General features: G+C 43.0%; 1 protein-coding gene and 1 long non-coding RNA gene across 5 annotated transcripts in view; both read left to right on the forward strand.

Annotated features, from left to right (window-relative positions):
* The window catches only part of LRP8 (LDL receptor related protein 8), a 197,112-nt gene that overhangs the window by 35,239 nt on the left and 142,011 nt on the right, over window positions 1-19,862 (forward strand). The window contains exon 1 of one of the 4 annotated variants that reach the window (XM_065673314.1): window positions 5,141-5,241. The exons of the other annotated variants lie outside the window; for them this stretch is intronic. Coding sequence (XP_065529386.1) covers window positions 5,232-5,241 — 10 coding nt within the window. The 5' untranslated portion in view covers window positions 5,141-5,231. Of the gene's footprint in view, window positions 1-5,140; window positions 5,242-19,862 lie in introns of those variants that run through there. 4 annotated transcript variants of the gene reach the window in all.
* On the forward strand, window positions 8,750-13,896 carry LOC136011469 (uncharacterized). Its single transcript, XR_010611391.1, has 3 exons — window positions 8,750-8,820; window positions 9,002-9,072; window positions 12,155-13,896. It is a non-coding gene; the product is annotated as an uncharacterized LOC136011469 (long non-coding RNA).

Consider the following 19,862-nt stretch of genomic DNA (forward strand, 5'->3'; position numbering starts at 1 on the left):
ACTAATGCAAGTTGATCATTAATTTGGGGGATGTTTGTTAGCCTCATAATCCAGGCAAATAGCTTGCTTCAGCCATGTTTGTTAGGAATGCTGGAGCAGAGACCTACTGATACCTTTCTCTGTCGTGCTGAGATCAGTCAATGCTGGTGTCTCAAAGCTGAATGCAGAATTAAAAGCTGCTTAAAAAAGCAGGCTATTAAAGTGGCACTAAGAAAACTCGTTACACTGCTTAATGGTTGGGTGCATTAATCTGAGCTTCTGCTTTTAATTAAAAGTGGACCCAAGTTGCAAAATGCAGGCCTGGGTTGAGAGGGTTTTGTGTGTGTATTTTAAGGCCTCCTGAAACTGGCAGTATTAAGCTCTTGGGTTTTGGCCAATGAGCAGTTTTAGTGTTGAGACAGAAGAAAGAGAAGTGGTGAAAGAAAGGAAATATTGCTTCCTACTAGGGAAGTCTGGAGTGTAAATGGTATTACAGACTTTCTGGTAAGAATTGTAAAGCAACTCTTTGCTGGTAAGATGTGAAAGATGTGGTTATTAACCTTTTAGTCTGAGTGATCAAGAGAAGTAATTTCTGTCACCGTTCTTCATACTTGCTTGGTCATTATTCTGTCTTGTAAGGAGCTAAGATGTGATCTAGCTTTCTCTAGCTCTACAAAGCTTATTCTTTCATCCTTTTTTTAGTAGAAAGAGAGGAAAAGTATACTGAAAAATATGCACATAAACCCTGGCTATTAAAGTCATATAGTTGTGTTGGAGCAGCTAAAGGGATGAGTCCTTGTGAGTAATGCACAAAATTTCCCCTTGATTTCTTTTAGACAGTTGAGTGTACATAGCTTGTCAGTGTACTGTCAGCTCCAAATACAGCTCAGATGTAGTGTGAATTCAGGACTTGTTTGCACACTGCAGGAATGACGAGCGTATTACAACGTGATGGATTTGTGCAAAAATTAGGCCCTCACTGCTATTTTTGCCATGCAATAGATTCTTAGAGCTATTGATTCCCATTTAATAAGCATAATGTGAACACCAGTTCATTAAATCTACCTTATTTCTTCTTTTTTGATAACCAGAGATGAGTTGGGTCATTTCCTGCTGTAAGCATGAAATTGCATTTGTAAGTTCTATTTAATCCTTCTGGAAAATCAGTTCTTCCTGGAAACTTGTACCAGTGTTGAACTGAGAAATGTTTTAGAATTGCTTGGTCATTCTAGGGGAAGGAACAAAGATGTAAAAGGGATTTAACTTTCTTAAAGCAGTAGAGATCCAGCATTTTGAAAGGCAAGCAGTGCTACGCCCAGTATTACTTAGTTTTGATTGAAATAACTGAAATCCTCTTTCCAAGTCCACTACACAACAGATTTACCACTTAACTGAATTTTAATTGACCCTTTTATTATTGTAATGATGGGAATAATGCTCTACTAAATGTATTTTCCAGTTGCTGATTTTGGTAATAAAAAACAGCCTTAGACTGCAAAAGTCAAACTCAGGTTCATGGAAATAGGCTGTCCTTCTATTTTAAAGATAACAAGGTCTACTTTTAACCTTGGATGGCACTCCCTAACTTGTTTCCTGTCTTTTCTTCATTATGTTGGCTCCTTGCCTTGAAGAGGAGATGGCTTTTTAATACAGCCACTAAATTCCAGCAACCTAGAATCTTTCAATCCAATTACTATGGTACATTAGTTCTTGACTCTTTCCCTCTCCAGCTATAGCACTTGTGAATCAAATGTTTTTTCTATTGCAAGTTATTTTGCTAAAATCAAAGGGTTTTCTCTTTTTTCTTATGGCTTAGCTCACATTGTCAGTACAGCTCTTAAATGTTAATGGTGATGGTTTTACGTAAAGCATCAGCTGGGCGCTGGCTGCTGTGCTTTGTAAGATAAAGCTTGTGGTAAGTTGTGCTCAGAGACAAAGCAAAGGTTCCCATCCAGGAGCTGTGAAAAGAGTTAATCCTAGCTGGTGTTTAGTGCTGTCCAAAGGAAAAACCCCTCCAGTCCGTCCCCTACTCCTCACCAACAGTAGTATTAGCGTAGTACAAGATTTTGTATTGTAGTCACCAGCTTGAAGACAAAGCATAGAATGATAAACATAACAGTTGTTACCCTTAGTTATAATCTAAGGTATGTGTCATAGATTCTGAGGCAAGTAATCTTATCTGGAAAGGGTAACAATCCTTTATTCTAGAAAGGTCAGTTTTAAAACCGTTCAGCTTGGGCTGCCATAGCTCATTGATCATAGAATCACAGGATAGTTTGGGTTGGAAGGGACCTTAAAGCTCATCCAGTTTCAACCCCCTGCCACAGGCAGGGACGCCTTCCACTAGACCAGGGTGCTCAAAGCCCCAGATACAAATACATAGGATTTGGTTTTGAATTCTAACCTCTTGGTATATTCCACCCAGTGCTCCCAGCATAGGGCGCAGAAATTGGATTTGACTTACAGCACTTCTGTTCAGGCTCTGGAAAGGGAGGGTTTGCCTTTATGTTATGACCCTCAGGTGGCTCCAGAGCCTGGCTGGCTCCTGGCATCAACCCTTCAAGTGAGGGCTGCTCTGTGCCATCTAGAAAAGTCAGTCGACTGGCCAGAACTCACCATAGTGATTGATTGATATCTAATGTCATCCTGGCACGTCTGTAGTGTACTTGGTTGTCTTCTTCCCTTCCCCAGCTTATCCCTTTCTCCTTGGAAGACTCCACAGCCATTGCCATAGTGCAGATCAGCCCCAAAATTACCGAGCTGTGCTTGGACATGAGTGGTTTTGAGATGTAATACTTGTTTTCTGTGACTTCCTTTAGTTTAATATGTGAAGTTTGGTATAAGAAACTGTCACTATAAAAAATCTTTTGCCTATCTAGATATTTCTTTTAGTTCAGAGCATTGTGTTAAGATGGACTGATTTTTGCCTCCAGAGCTCCTTGCTGTACACTAGCTTCCCAACAGAAACTTGATTTCTAAGCCAGTTTCTGCTGCAATTTGTACTGAAAAGCCTTGGAAGTAGTTGGGGCTGCACTGTGAATACATTAAAGCAAATTCTGTATTTGTGTTCCATTCCCTGGTATTGGAATTGAGCATCTGATTTGATTGGCAAGTGCCCCTCAGCTGTATTCACCCTTTAACATGGGAGTTTACGGACAAATAAGATGTACACAGGCAAGATCTCTTGTACATTCAAATATGTGCAAATGTTTTTACTGCTGGTAAAAGAAAGAAATGAACAAGATATAGAATAAATTCCGGATATGATGGCATTTTTATCATATAGCAATGTATCAAATTTATAGCCTGCTGACAATAAATTAAAAGTTTTCAAACCCTCTTTTTGTTAGACAATATTAATGAGGATTAAATACTAGATGACGGGTAAGTAATGTGAATATAGGCAAAACAGATCTAGGGTGTTACCTCGTAGCGCTCCATGCAGTTAATGTAATTGAGCCAAGCATGTTGAGGCATTTTATAGATACCCATTTTAAACTTCCCTTCTCCACCCCTGTGGAGTTGTGATTCATCATGTACAGGCAGATGATTTGCATCTGGGTATGCAGTTATCTATTGCCATGCTTCTGTCATGGCCTGCTGCAGTGAAAGCTATCGGAGAGGACTTGGGTTCCAAATGAAAGCCAGTCTGTGCACTGGGGGCAGAGCGAGTAATCACTTGATGTCTCTCAGGCCTCACACCGTGGCAGTGCTGATCAGTGCTGTGGAACTACTGGAAATTTCACATTCTTCAAAGCAGAGCTTTGAAATCCGTCATGGATAGAGAGCCCAGCTTTAAGTGCACGCTCAATCTAGCTCATGGGAAACCAAACCCGTCCAAATTTTACAATGAAACATGTCATCTATTAACCGTCTTGTTTTGCAAGGAGAAAATATCCCACCCATCTCACCTTTAGTTCACATTTTTTATTGTATTTATGGTGTGGATTAAATTCCTATTTAAGCTTAACTTTGTGTGTTCCACCGTTAAAATAAATGTGTATCACATACTTCAAATACTGATATCCAACTCTTGTTTTCCCTTTATAAGGGAGAAGACTATCCATATATAGATGCATACACATGTGCACATATACTAATTATCTAATCAGTTTGTTTTCAGAATGATTTTGAACGTGTTCTTTTCCTAGTTCTGTGTTCTTTTAGCTTGTGTTTCCTACCGGCTGTGCATCTCTATTGTGATCTTCATTATTGTGATGTTCCTAAGAATGGTTACAAAGAAAATGGCATCAGCACATTAATCACTGAATTCTCTTTAAAAAGAGCCGTGAAAAGAAAGACGAATGTTGCATCATTATGTGCATTTTGCAGATTTTCCCAGTTTTTAAGACTGTGGCAGCTCCATCAGCTTCTTCAGCCGAACTGGGAATTTGGATGCATGCTGTTGTTTGTATTATATTACTTAATCTTGTTCTAGTGCTTAAAATATTAAGAGGGAGCGGGTACAGTAATGCTGTCAACATGACTAATGTGGAATTCTGAACAGTTGTTGACAGCGAAGAAAACATTGCCCAATGTTAAGGCCATGGAGGGGGGTGTGTTTTAAAATAATGGGAAGTAAAAGCAAATACATGTTGGTGAGAAATCTTTTTGTATTATACACTTTGCAGTAAAGAGAAGACTGGAGGGCCTGCAAAATCTCTGAACAAGTGTCTTACTGGGTTCTGTGTCATGCTGCTTTCTTTACCTGAGGGCAAAAGCTGTCAATGCATCATGCAGAGAGAGCTTACTCTCATTGGAAAACATCTAGGAAAGAAAAACTTCTGTGGATGCATAGCTGTGCAGTTGCCTTTATAATTTATGCCTCTTGCTTCATTTCAAGCTGCCTTCAGCTCTGGTGGTGGTGAGGAGCTGAATCCCATTTTGCTTTTCCCGTCTTGTTAAAGGCTCTACTTTCAGCACACGGTGACAGGGTGACCCAGATTCCCAGGGGTGTCTTGTGAATACAGTGTTGATGCATTGCTTTCAAAGTCCTTGGTTAGCAAGTCTTATCCCAGCTAGACGATGTTATTTTCTTCCCTGCTCATCAGTGCATCTACGAGTAGTGGCTTAATATAGTTAGCACTAACTAGCAGCATGTGTGCCTGGGTATTTGTGTGAACACACATGGCAATAACAGTTGGATGGAGGGGCAGGCAGGTGTGTTTAATAAAACAGACCAGTGGGAGAGGGTGGAAAGAGAGGACAAAGGCCTACAGGCATAGAAAGTTCATGGTGGAGCCTGGGAAGCTATGAAGCCAGGTAAGCTGGAAAGGGTTGGAAAAACCAAGGGGAAATAAGGTTGAGGGGTTGGGGGTGGCTTCTCCCTGGTTATGAGCAAAAGGAAGAGGGTGTGGGAACAGATGGCTCTAGATTATATAGCCTCCCATTGCTTTATGCCTTTCTGGGCTCAAACTGTGATTGACTTCTTATTTGAAGGTGAAGCTGAGGCTTTTGCAACTGATCCGTAGAACATCAGAGCCTTAAAAAGGCAAACCCACAATTTTGGTAATTCCTGAAAAGGAGAAGGAAGCCTGTGGGGGAATGTCATTGTTGTAAGAGAGTGGGACGTGAAGAATCATGAGCCTTTTCTGCTGGGTCATGACGTTTAAAAGACACAGCAGTCTGTTCATCGTAGTGTTAGTTTGTTGTGCTCGTTTGTCTTTCTAGCAACAATAAAAGCAAGGTGTAGGGTGAGGGATTTTTTTGAGCAGCTTTCTCAGGTTAGACAGGTTCTTTTACCAGGAGTCCTTAGTGCTGCCTGTAGGTGCCACGTGTTTAAAGTTGGCTTTTTGTTGTTACATTGGGTTTTTTGTTTGTTTGTAAAAGTACCCCAATCCTACAGCACAGCCATACAATGATGTCGCTTATTTACACAGCAGACTGAGTTTATAGCTTCCAAGTGGAATGCCATGTGAGTGGGGCACTGCAGGGATCCCCAGTGAACCCTGAGATCCCCAGAGAGGTTTTAGGTTTTCTTTTCTGTGAAGTACATTACTGATGCTTTCAGGGAAGGCCAGCCTGGATGACGAGAGGGTGAAGGTGTCTCCCATCTTGTGCCTGGCAAACAGCTAGCACAGCTAGAGAAATAACTTGTATGGAATCTCTAATGCCTGAGACTCAGGGAGGAGGGTACTCTTCTTGGACCCCAATGTGCTGTGTGTCCTATGGTCTGTCTTTTCTGTGTGCTGCTTATTACTGTTAACCAAAAGGATAAATTTCAGCAGCTAGATTGTTTCCTGGCTGCCCATTAGGCAGAAGACCTTTTGCTGGAGTTCCAGGACCATATACAATAAGATGCATTGCTCTTTGTGGTCACTGCAGAACATTCTTCTGAGAAGCTTTTAATATGAGGAAATGGCCAGAGAAATTAATAGCTTTTAGTAAGAGCCTGGAATCTTACTGGATTTTCTACTGCTTCTCAAATAATTATGCATATTCAGAAGAATGACTTTTCAGTTTCAGGCTTCCCCCCCTTTGGCAGGCAATATACCTACTCATTTTGCTGTAGGAACTTAAGGGCTGTATAGTCTTGGAAGCAGTGTCCTTTGCTTTGGGATCTCGTTGCCTTTTATAAGCGAGTTCTTCAAAACATGCCAGTAACAATTGAATTTGGCTTCAAAAGAATTACTGAAAGTGCCCCATTATTTTTAATTACTTTCTTTTCTTCCCCTTTATTTTTTAATCATGCCTTCTCTGGCTGCATCTTCCTACTGACATTGTATATCCTGTGCTCCTCTGGAATATGTTGAATTCAGTTGAGTGATGTGATGTGTATTGCTGAGATGGCAGTTGCGAGTTTGTGTTTGTTGAAGAAAAATAAGCCGTGGAGTTTCAAACCCTGCTGGTTTAAATGTACCTGGCTGAAGGGCATGAAAGCCCTGCTCCTGTAAGGAGTGGAAGCAGCTGTGTCCTTGCAGCTGCACAGAAACGTGGGTATCTGCATTAGGAACTCTCAGGCTGTAAGACAATCGCCCATCTTCAGCCCATGTTGGGATAAGTTGGTATTACTCCACTACAGTGTTGCTTTAGGATGGGCAGAGTTTTACAGTTTGTGTTGCAAATGGTACTTACAGGCTGTTTGCAGGATTGCTGGTCTCTATTAGGTGTTCTTTCCCTTGGCTGTCTTACTCTGTTGCCTTTCAAGGAGGGAAAAATACATCTGTCATGTAATCAGAGCCATGAGAAATACAAGGGAATTTCATGTCCTCATTCACCAGCTCCTGCTTCAGGAGATAGCAGCTTTCTGGGCATCCATCCCTAAAACACAGCCTGGGGTTTGGCCGTTCTGGCTGAGCCTAGTTGTCTCGAATGGGATAATGATGGTTTTGAAGAGCAGCATGAGAGGACATAAAGCGCAGCTCAGTGAGAACTTAAGAGGGCGTTTTGGCTTTAGTTCGGGGAGTCCATCACATTGGTGGCAGATGGAGTGAATGGATGTTGGCTGTGTCAGGAGACTGTCTTGGCAACCAGAAGGAAATCTGAGGGGACAAACACAGCAAGACAGGAGCTGGGGCAAGGGCAGAGGCTGCTTCATGCTGGAGAGGAAGGGATGGGCAGAGCACTATAAGCTCTGTAGCTTAAGTTATGTATCTTGATGTTCCACTTTCTTAGGAAGTACCTTGAGAATAGAAAAACTGCATTTGTGGTACTGTGTTTGGTACAGCTCTTAACCAAAACTTGAAAATAAAACCTGGGGTAGCTATTAAAAGCCAGAAGGAAGCTGTTTGTAGTTCCATTTCCGAAGCCAAGTTATTATTTGCTGTCAGATCACAGCCCAGCCTTGAGATTTGCTGGAAGCAAAACCCAGATAGGTGAAGGCAGAAGTGGTGACACCTGGTGATTTTGGATTGCCTGGTGTGGCATGGCTCAAGCTGTGGCCTACAGAGAGCTGTCTGGCACTGAACTGTGAGGGCAGAGAAGGAGAATCTCTTGTGGCAGCTGGACAAAAAGGCTGCAGAACATTACAAGTCTGCTGTAGGGAAACGCAGCAGTAGTTCCTCTGTTCTGAATGCCTAATGCTTTTCAACTCAATTTAAAGGATTCCCATGGTTTGTGGGAAGGATGCTAATGTCCTTTTCCTGTTTGCGGCAGGCATTGGAACTCTTAACAGGAAGAAAGCCTGCAGACCAAAAAAAGTCCAAGTATAAAATTCTTTTCAGGTTTTGTTGAGATAAAAATTGTGTTTTCCTTTTGCTGGGTTGTTTTATAAGACTAGCAGGATGTTTCTAAAACGCTGGCCTAGGTTACTGCTAATGGAGCAAAGCCATATGTGAGAATATCTGTGTGCCTGCAAATACTGCTTGCAGTTACATGTTCTGCTGTTCTGGAATTACATTCTTTGGTGATATGATGTGTATTGATCTGCCCCACAAAAATCTTCTGCCCTCTGGTGAATGTGTTGGACACATAAGAGAGTAGAACTGTGATCGTACAACTCTTTTGTGTGCTGGCACTGCAACATAACTGTTTCAGTTTTAAATATATCATCCAGATAATGCAGTGTGGGCTATTTATGGCAGCACAAATATTTCAAGATTATGCCTGGAGCGATGAAAGCAGGGAGAGTTATGAGAATTTGCAGATAGTAGTAAGCAAAGGTAGAGGATACAGTCATATCTGTTACACTTTGGGGAAGTCTGATTGCTGGCACAGAGAGCTGAAAATGAGGAGGACAAGATAGGGGTGGACCCTGCTATCCCTTGAAATCAGCACTTGAAAGCAGTCGTGTGCAGTCATGGGTTGAGGTTACTGCATCCTTGCCAGGAACAACAAAACGGGCAAACTCTCTGCTGCCACTGACAGATCTGGAAGATGCTGGTGGTTAGAAGTGAGTAACAGGTATTGGTGCTTTATCTTCAAGTTCTCTTGAGTTTTACATGAATTAATAATTCAAGCAACTGCTTCTGTCATTGTCAGTGATGGGGATCTGTCATGTAACTTCATTGGTCTAAGAGAAAGCTGGAGATGGTTCATTTTCAGAGAACAGCTTGTCTTTCACTAGTATTCTCTGTTTGGACAGGAGAAGTTCTGTTCTCTCCATTGGCATGAAAACGGCATGAAGCAAGCAGAAGGATGTGAAGATGTGAATAGGTATCTCTTTCTCCATCCTCCTATGCAGGCTTGAGGCAGGGTAAAAGTTACAGCTGGGTGGAAGAAAATGCTGTTGATTTCCATACTACAGTCTTCAGTATATAGTGTTGAACACTATAAAAATAAACTCAAACAAATATATGCTCTTCTAACTGTCAAAAATTGGGAAAACATGCGCTGGGTTTGATGAGCAGTTGTCTAGGCATTGTATAAATATATTCCTAAGAAACTGGGTTTGACAGACAGGGGAGGACATGCAAGCTGCACCATTTCAGCATTTTTGAAATCTCATTTTCATTTCTGGACTCTTAGGCTTCTTTTGTGTGCACATGCACAAAGACCCGTGAAGGCAGTGTTCCCATTGCAAACTAGTTGATGGTTTAGAAGTCTAAAATTATGCTGTTGGCATTTCAAATGGCATCAGATCTGCTATAGCATCAGGGTACCTTAAGTAACCCTAAGAAACAGTGTGCCTGGAGGGATAGCTGTTGACTGCTGGCTCTAGAAGAGGCAAGTTTTCCAGGTCAGCCGGGGTTTGGCCAGCTAAGGGGCAGGTTGTGTTTTAAAGAAATCCATTGCAGTAATACTTCTGGAATATGCATTTTGGGAGAGCTCCTTTGGTAAACTTCCAAGTGCAAATAACTTCTGAGTGTCTCCTTTTCCTTCTCCACTTACTGTACTGCCTTAGGGTCCTGCTAACAATTGTCCATCCCTTGCATACGGAAGGGCAGCTGGGGTCAGGGGGATGGTCAGTGCCCAGATCTTGTGTGTGTTTTAGCCAGGCAGCCCACCCGGCTGCTCTGCCCCGCAGCCTCCCCGCTGGGCAGCTCTGCAGAAGGACGGGGAGGGGACCCCACTGGGAAGCTCCATGGGGCACAGGCGGTGCTTTGGTATCCAATTCAGAGGATTAATACTACTTTCTGTTCCTTGGACACTGCAGCCAGTTGGCCTAGTGTTCATATTCAGTTTGCCCACTTCTTGAGTGCACTTACTTGTGTAAATCTGCTCAAGCGTTTAAGTCTGAAAGAGCAAACAAACAGGGAAATGAACAGACGGCTCAGCTGGCTCTGGAGAGGTCGCTTGCTTCTCTTTCCTTGTTTCCATGAATGTGGCCCCTTGCAGTACATACAATGCTGTCTGTCAGCTCTCCTTTCCCAGATGAAGGCTTTGCTGTGAAGTGTAAAGCACCGTCTGTGCATCCAGCATCTTTGCTCCTTTAGAAATGCTTGTTGGAAACTGGACACACATTCATTCTTCTTCCTCACCACTCAGCTCCTCTGCTGCTGCCTGTTCATGCCCTAGCACCCAGGGTGGGATGAATGATGGAGCCCCTGGGGTCTGTCAGGGGGAGCTGCCCTAGTGTGTCGTGGGTGCGTATGAGCAAACACACTGAAGAGCGTATACATGGGAAGAGATTGTGTGCTCGATCCAAAATGGGATATAAGGTGACACCAAGGGAGGATGGAGGCCTTTGACCATGCATATTCAAACACTGTGGCTTGTCCCATAGCTGATGGACCTCTACTTTATTAAGTAGCGAGGCGAGGACTAGGCTGCTTCATGTGCTGGCGGTACCACAGAGCTATTAATCAACTTGGGTTTATATCATCTAGTAGGTTTTCTCTGACAAAAGTGCCAGTGCTGTTTTGTTTTAGGCTATGGCTTGGTTTGATACATGCATACACTTATTACTGAAGAAATCTGTCCAGGTTTGAGAGTCTTAAGATAGTTTTTCCCTTCTTTATTACTTCTGCTAAAGGGCAGTGGTTTTGTTAATCCCTTGCTGGTCACACAGCGAATGCGGATTGTTTGGGAATCTTTGGTCTCCCAGGTTATTGCAGGGGTTCTTAGAAACACCCTTCTCTTGCAGAGATCCTGTGCTTGATTTTTGTTTTTCAGTCTATACAGCATTGCACCTTGTGCCTTTTGGCACAGTGCTTTCTGTGTATTATCCTGCATGCTCTGTCATTTTTATCCTCTAAACCTTCATATCTTTTAGCCTTGCACTGAATGCCTAACTCCTGATTTGAGCGAGTTAGACAAAGCAAACTTTCTGACCACATTCAGGGCAGAGTTTCAGGCTAGATTTCTCATAGGTAATTTGGTTTTGCTTATTTTAAAGTTCTGTGCAACCACCTCGCACATGAGATTTATTCCAGTCTCTAACTCTTCTGTGGCAATGTCACTACTGTTTTTAAAGCCTGCCACAGTCCATCCTTGAGTATCTCGTTTAAGATCATGTTTAATTCAGAAACTCTGTGTTTTACATATTAACTTCTTCATAAAAGCAGCATGGAGTTACCATCGTCTTCAGTGATGATAACAACTCTGAACAGCTTGTGTTTTACCAAGGTTTAAGGATTGAGATGGTGCAGAATTGGTCCTGACAGTATATTCTCAATTGAAGGAAGCCTGTAATGAGTGTAATTCTGTCAGAGCAATTCTGCGTTCTTGTTGTCTAACAAAGGGAGGTCATCAGGCAAAAAGGAAAAATGCCTAAGGTCTGCCACATATTTTGACAGTAATTTGTAATTAAGCCTGTTTTACTTGGTTTAGTGCTATACAACATATTTTGGCATTTGGTGACAGTGTCCCAAGAGGAAGGTTCTTCTTCTTTGGTGCCAGCTGGATATTAGGGACCCTCAGACAGCAGTGTAAGAGAGGGAATAAGGCAGGTTCTGGCCCCTTCTGTATCTAGGGTCCGTTTCCTCTGTCTGTGCTGGTTTTATAATTATCTGGCTTGGTGTGCCATCCATTCCAACATGTGCTTCCCTAAGGTGGCTGGTTCGTTTAAAATCAGATGCTTTGTTGGGAAGCCAGTTCTCCAGGCTTTTTGCACTCGACTGTGTTTCTAAAGCTGATGGATTTTTGCATTTTTAGTTGAGCTATGGTGTTAGGTTTTTTTCAGTGGAAAGTGTACAAAAGTGTCTCTGAAACTTCTCTGCCTGTTGTGTCCCTGTTTTCTGTGCAAACTTCTGCTGCAGCTGAATTTCATCTGATCTGTGATCCCACCTGGGATTCTTGCCCTGTTTGGAGAGCCATTTGCCTAAACACTCATAAAAGTGTATTGTGTTCTTTGCAGGCTCCAGCACGAGTGTCTGCCCCTCCTCCAGTCCTGAAAGGCGTAATTCTGGTGACACGTATTCTTGCTTTAGGTACAGGACACTGGGGCAGAATCATTCCTGGCACATCTGTATCAAAAGCAGGGATTTACTTGCTGCACTGCTGCTGATTTTAGTGTTATTCCAGCATGTTTGGCTTTAGTTGAAGTCGTCAGCGCTAACCAAACGCACAGATGTTCCTTGTTGATTATGCCTAAGGTTTCCTACAAGAGTTTCTTTTAAATAGTATTTGCAATTCCTGTTCAAATCCTGTGTGAGCTCAAGTGAAGATACCACACCACCGATTCTCTTTACCTCCCCTTTCACCAGGGTAACATGTTCTCTCTGGCTTTCTGAAAGTGCTGCCATATTTTGCACTCCACCCAGGAAACGTGTCTTGCTGCTTTGCATTCAGCCAGGTTTCTGTTCCTTGCTATTAAACAGATGTTTAAAATGTCACAGAAGTCACCAGCCTGCCTTTTGCACGGTTAATTTAGGATATTTATTTGCCTCCTGGTGATGACCTGCTGCAAGACTAGAGAGGAGGGTAAGCGAGTGAATTGAATGAGACCCAAGGTCACCTCGTAGATGGAAGGTCACAAGCACAGCAAGAGCATTGACAGAGTATTACTGGTGGCTGCTGCTGGAGAACCCTGCTTGAAGGCTTGTCTGCAGTTCTCTTGAGTGAAGGGGAAGATGCTTTTAAGGCAGACTGTCCCTCAAGAACAGAGGTTTGTTCTGCGAGGATTCACCGTGGCTAAGACATCCAGGCACTGGCATATGTTGTGGTGAACCAGGCAGGGAACCTTGTCACAGAAGCTTTATGGAACAGGATAGGAGGATAAAGAAAGTGGGAGACTTTGGGAAATCCCAGTGGTTCAGTGCAATGAGATGTATTCTTCATGAGATCTTTATAGCTCTCCAGGGGTTAACCAGAGTGCAAGGTCCTGGGACAGAGAGATTGATGGTTCATTCCAGTCTTTCCCTATATTCCTGATTGGTTGTCATTTGTGTGTGAAGTCTGGTGACTAATTGAACTCACAATACCTCCTGTTCCAGATCAGGGAGTTCCCTTATGCTAATACACTGCTTGAATTGCAAGTCGTACTCTCTTTTTTACTTTTCTGTTTCAGAGTACAATTATACATCCCCATTAAATGGATTGTCAAATCCAAACTTGTAGTAAACTGAAGCTGGCTTGCTTCGACTAAATTCTGCCATCGATCTTGGATCTTGACTGCCTGTATCCTAATCCCAGACTGGGTTCAGTGCAGCAGAAGTGGCCTTGATTTCCTCCCCTGCTCATCTTTGGGATATCTAGAACTACATCTTTGCCTTACTGGCCCTGAACTGTGTCTTTGGGAGATCTGTCAAGGTACTCTCTACCCCTTCTTTGACATTTGAGCAGATGTGTTGATCATTTGCATGGATCTTGGATCTCACTTGTATTGAAAAGTCCCTGTCCTTCTGAGCTGGGACAATTTGGGCAAAACTAAGATGTCAGTGTTAAGGCAGCTCAATTAATTTGCAAATCCTGTCTCAAATTTTGACTTCTTTCCACCAGAGGAAGGTTACCCTAGTGCAGCTCTCTGCACCTCGGCCCACGTCTTACTCTGAACCAGTAATTAAATGTGCGATCCTCCAGTAGCATGCCAGCACACTTGGATCCTTTTAGGGTTTAGTCAGGGTTTAGAGGGGGAAGCGAGATGTGGAGCTGAGTCCTGTGAGGCCTTAGGAAAAATATACTGTGCCTTGTAAAATGAGTGATTTTACTTCTTGCAGTTGAGGCAATTAACTGGCTAATTAAAGCAATTCCTCATTACATAATTGAATTCTGGTTCATCACCATTTCTACTCTGCAAGACTGCCCCAGAGAGCAGAGCCATTTTGGAGTGCTCTATCACAAACCGAGGATCCAATTGCTTTCTCAGAGTTCAGATGGGGCGCAGAGCCACTGCTGAATCTGGAAAAGGGAGAGATGGTTGGGTAGGACTTCCCTTAATTACTTATAGAAATAAATAATGGTGTATCCTAGAATCACAGAATAGTTTGGGTTGGAAAGGACCTTAAGATCATCCAGTTCCAACCCCACTGCCATGGGCAGGGACACCTCACAGTGAACCATGTCAACCAAAGCTCTGTCCAGCCTGTCCTTGAACACTGCCAGGGATGGAACATTCACAACTTCCTTGGGCAGCCCATTCCAGTGCCTCACCACCCTCATAGTAAAGAACTTCTTCCTCATATCCAAACTGAACTGCCACTGTTTGAGTTTAGACCCATTACCCCTTGTCCTATCATTACAGTCCCTGGTGAACAGTCCTTCCCCAGTATCCTTATAGGCCCCCTTCAGGTACTGGAAGGCTGCTATGAGGTCTCCATGCAGCTTCTCTTCTCCAGGCTGAAGAGCCCCAACTTTCTCAGCCTGTTTTCATATGCCATCCAGATGGTTAAGGAAAAGGCAGATTTCTCAGACATGTTTCTAGCACAAAAGATAAATTAAGAAAGGAGGTGATGAATATTGGAGACCCAGCCGTTAACACAGAAAACATGAGGTCTAGGATGACCAGGGATGTGGGACTCAAGGTTATACTCTAGAATGTTAGAATGTCTCGAGCTCTAAGCATTATGCTGGGTTTGGACATGCCAGTGCTCATCAACTATAGTCTTAAATAGACTGAGAGGAGAAAAGGCTCTTAAATTCTGGCAGCTTTCTCCTGTACAGAAAGACAGACTGAAGATGGAGTTATTTTTTAATGCAGGATGAATTGGGGAAGTGTCAATGTACTGAAATGTTGTATGGTAATGAAAGGTATATGGAAAAAATTAACTATAAGAATTTGAAATACTTTAAAATCTACCATAGAAGACTTTAGTGAGCATAGTTAAAACCAAGCATGGTGTCAAGCTGTGTCACCTGAAGGACAAGGGAGGGCCAGGTTACTGACATCTATTGCTGGTGAGCAACATTTGACAATAGGGGATTGTGGCAGAGATATTTTTGAAGTTAGGATATAAGTACTTCAAACCCCAGAAGAAATTGCAGTTGGCAGCTGATGTGGACTTTGAAGACCGAATGAGACACAATTAAAAGAGCTGCATTTAACACGTCCAGCTTCCCTACCTAGTGTGATACCCAGTGACTTTGAAGGCCCGGATCGTGTTGTGCCTTGGAAACAGGATTCATGTGGAGAAAAAAAACATCTTTTCACTGAAACCAGTCAAAATCGGTGAATGATGCGGGTTCAGAATTCAGGTATTTTAAGTGATGTCTCATTAGTGCACACAAAGTGCTTGAGAGAAAATGATCACGTGATTTACGTTGTGTTTGTGGTTTTTTGTTTTAAACGTTTTTGTCACATTACAGACCTGAGCTCCTTCTGGCGTGTGAGACACTGATCAGGTGCCTCCTTCCCTGAGCCCCAGCTCCTCATTGAGAAACTCATTGACTCTGCATCCCAGGAGTGCTTTGGGGCACAGTCATTAGAGTTTGCAAGTCCTTCATACCTTGTTGATAACAACCTCTAATAGAAATGAGTAGGCTTCTCAAACTCCATGGAAATAGTTGCTTGCTTAAAACAGAAAAGATACTTCACTGTGAAGTGCAGTGTATTGCAGGGAAGAGTGAGAACAAAATTAAATTTAAAAATATATGAAATTGGAACTATTGGTAATATTCATCATCTCTAGAGTATGATGAAGAGAGAAAGAAGAAGATAATGATGGCTTTGCACAGCGGAGTATTTGTTTCCCGTAGCTGGATTTTCAATGTACAGAATGGGAGACATGGAAGCAGTGGAGGCAGATTGCAGTATGAAAGCTGGGGGAAGGAAGAGGAAGGTCAGGCGGAATTGAAAATGCCAGTGTTAACTAATGGTGTGAGGAGGGAAGGAGTGGATATATATAGTGCTGTGAAAAACTACCCCAGAAGTGGGAAAGAGCATTAGATCGTTAATGATTGCGTTATATTTGATAAATATATTGCTGAGGAGAAAAAGAACAGAAGTTGGGAAATAAAATCTATGAGATCAGCATACTTGAAATATATTCAAACAGGAGATGGAGTATAAGAAGCTTTCAGATGTGTTACAGGAGCTGCCCAGCTCACAGTCCCTTGTGGGCTTAGGTTACGTGAGTTTTGCTGTGGGTTGAATGTGCTGGGGTTTTCGTCTTGTGGATTGAGGATATTTTGTTTGTTTTCCCTGTGGCTGGAATACTTTTAATACATCATATTTCACTTGTGACTGACGCTGCTTGGTGTCATGACACTGGTGGAGCTCAGTTCCCACCCTCGACCAGCAGCATCAGCCTCCATATGTTCCTATTATCATGGTGAATTGGGCATTCCTGATTTCGCATGGTCTGACAGATGCTGGTTTTACAGAGGCAGTCACTTCCTCTCTCCATCAAGTTATTAGTGTCATTGTCGTGAAGCACTCAACATCTTTCAGCCCTTAGGGAAGAGGAGCCCAGTTTGGAATGGAAACCTGTGCATCCTGACAGCACACACTGAAGTACTGCGCAGTTAACACATAAAACATACTCATGTTGGCTGTCCGTTAGGAATCACTCTGATTCCCAAGCTGGCACTTCTGTCATAACTCACTTACGGAATCATAAATAAACAATTGACATAGGCCAAGGAACTTCAAAGCAATCAGTGCAGTCATAATAGGTTCTAGCTTGATAAATAAACCATGCTGATGTAGTCTAAAGGATTCTTAATTTTTTTCCTCCTTCTTAGATCAAAGCTTCTTCCTTGAACTGCAGCCTGGCAACTCACCCTAACCCCTTTATTCCCCTACATCCCCTGCTGATCTCTCATTACAATCATCAGTACCCACAGCACTGGTCTCTTTGCAAGGTGTACTCTATCTCCTCTATCAATTGTATCCTCACACACCTTTGCATGTAGAGTAGTTCTTTAGAGAATGGCTCTTGGCCAGCATATTTTTTTAAATGGAATTGATACACCTAGCCTGGCTTCTTAGGCTATGAAAATCACTTTTATGTTGGTCATAAGTTACATCCATGTTGTGTGCTCTTTTAGTGGCCTGCATTACAGTTTTGTTACCTACACAGTGGGCTCTTATTCCCAGCAAGACTGATATACAGTGAGGTGGTGGCTGAGATAGTGTTGCTAGTACAGCTTGAAAGGATTGCTGAGGCCTTTCCCCCAGACTGTTTATCACTCTTAGAAGCAGCTGGTTGATGCATCTCACCTTCACTGAGCCCTAGGCTCTCTCTAAGATATCCCATCCTTCAGTACCAGAATGAAAACAGCATGGGATCATCTGAATGTCCTGTGAATCAGTACAAGCCTTGCAATAAACTTGCTCTGTTCAACACCTTATGTGTGTGCCACCCTTTTTTGGGGTGTGTGGTCTGTGTCAGTAACAAGCTGAACAAAGGAAGAAGGCCTGGAGGGGAGCAGGTGCCTACACACTGCCTCTATAGCTGTTGCAGAGGATCATAGAATGGTTTGGGCTGGAAAGGACCTTAAAATCATCCAGTTCCAACCCCCTGCCATGGGCAGGGATGCCTCACACTAGACCATGTCACCCAATGCTCTGTCCAGCCTGGCCTTGAACACTGCCAGGGATGGAGCATTTAGCACTTCTTTGGGCAACCCGTTCCAGTGCCTCACCACCCTAATAGTAAAGAACCTCTTCCTTATATCTAACCTGAACTGCCCCTGTCTAAGTATAAAATACACTGAGTCACATCTCTGAATTCATAGTTCAACTTAATGATATATAGGGTTCACTTTCACAAATTAACAGCTTTTCTCATTTATCCCCAGCAGTGGATCACCATTAGCTCCAAGGAAAAGGTGCTTTTTGCCCCTGTTTTGCAGTGCTGAATCCAGCACTGACTCTAGGATGGTGAGTGGGGTGAAGGTGAAAGGGGGAAGAAGCAGCAGGTGCAAGCAGGCTCCTGCTCTGAGCATTTAAATGCTGACCTGTGAGGAGTGTCAGGAGCTGGGAATCTGTGACAGAATCTGGATCCTGAGAGCTTAAGGAGGTCTGATGTATTAATAACAAGCCTATTGAGTGTGTATGTGGGAGAGTGGCAGGATTTTGCATGAGAAGATGTGACTTTGAGAATTCTATGTGATGCCCAGGTGTTGGTGCACACCCCATATCACTGTGCTGCCTCTTGTCCAGAGGAGGAAGTGGCTAGAGTTTTCTGAGAAGAAACCAAGTAAAACTGCCCTCCTAACCCCAAATAAACAGGGGAGGAGAAGTCGCTGGTGTTGGTTTCCTAACAGCTGCATTTACATTGAATGCTGTTAGTGAAGACAAAGTCTCTAGTTTTGGATTAACAAAAAGAGCCCGGTCTGTGAGGAGCTGATCTCTTCAGATGCACCCTGGCCTGCCACAGGAGACCCGTGTCAGAATAGTGCTGAGCATGTGCCTGGGCCTTTGGCTCAGCATTGTTTGATAAATATTTTAGAGTTTTGCACATCTTGTTGCCAACAACTCAGAGTCTGAAGCTGGCTTTCAGGGAAAGGAATCTTTATGTGTGCTCATGTTTGATTCAAGTGCTCGTTCTTACTGTGCGTGGTGCGAAAAGGCAAGCTTTAAAGTCAATTCTCTGCTCCATTAGCATCCTTAAAGGATGTCTCTGGTCACATCAGAAGCAATCTGTTCTTTATATTATTGTTATTTATTTGGTTTAAAGCTTCCTAGTCTATGAAATGATCTGTCACCCTCTGCAGAGACTTGTCAGGGCACTGTCTGTCTACCCTACCTGCTGGAATAACAAAGAAGTTTCTCTGCTGCTGGCTGCCTCTGCCTCCCGCTTGGCTTAGGGGGAAGTGGTTTGCTCAATATTCGTGGCCCATTTGGTCCTTGGCCTCTTTGTGCTGCTGTTCAGGATGCCAGTTAATGTTAATCTGAAGGCATGCACTTCTCTATTAGATCCTAGAATAATGCCATCAGCTGGTCTCATGTGGGCCACCGAACAGCTGTCAAGCAATAATGTTTATTGCATTTTTACTTCATATCCTTTACTTTGTGATTGATCACTGTGGCTTATATAAAACTAACAAAATTGGCAACATTTTAAACTATTGTGAAAGGCAGTAAGTGAAATGTGGGCACCAGAGGAGAGAGTTTCTAGCCAACAGCTTTCGTACAGTCATTGAGAATACAGAGGAAGGAGAGACAGTGAAATGAACTGCAAAGAAGGGTGTGTTTTGTTTAGATTTCAAATGGGAACCTTGGAAATTTCCCTTGTCATGTAAGGATATGATGTTTAGTAGCTCATTTTTAATTCATGTATTTTACCTTGTCGTTAAGGATGCCCTTGCACACTCACCTCTGGATAGGAACAGCTCTCAGGATGATAAGCAGTAAGATACAGTGTCATATTTATGCAGTTCCTCACGGGGTTTATATTTATTTAACCAGTGAGCTGAATAGTTTGGACCCAGTGCTGGCTAAATGCTCCCACATGATAAAGTTACTGTATTTGCCCTATAATACTTCCTGGTAAGGAAGTGGATAAAGTGAAAGCAGGATTAGACTGGTTGATCTGGGAGCTGTGCTGTGGCACTGAGCCTGCCTGAGCACACCATGGCTCACTCTAGCAAACCTCCTCAGTATTTGCCTGGCCATAAGCAGGAGTATGGCTCTGATGGAGCCCATGGACCCTGCTGTGCTTAGGATGAAGTGCTCTGTTGGA

The sequence above is a fragment of the Lathamus discolor genome, chromosome 3, assembly GCF_037157495.1.
Source record: "Lathamus discolor isolate bLatDis1 chromosome 3, bLatDis1.hap1, whole genome shotgun sequence".
Lineage (NCBI taxonomy): Eukaryota > Metazoa > Chordata > Aves > Psittaciformes > Psittacidae > Lathamus > Lathamus discolor.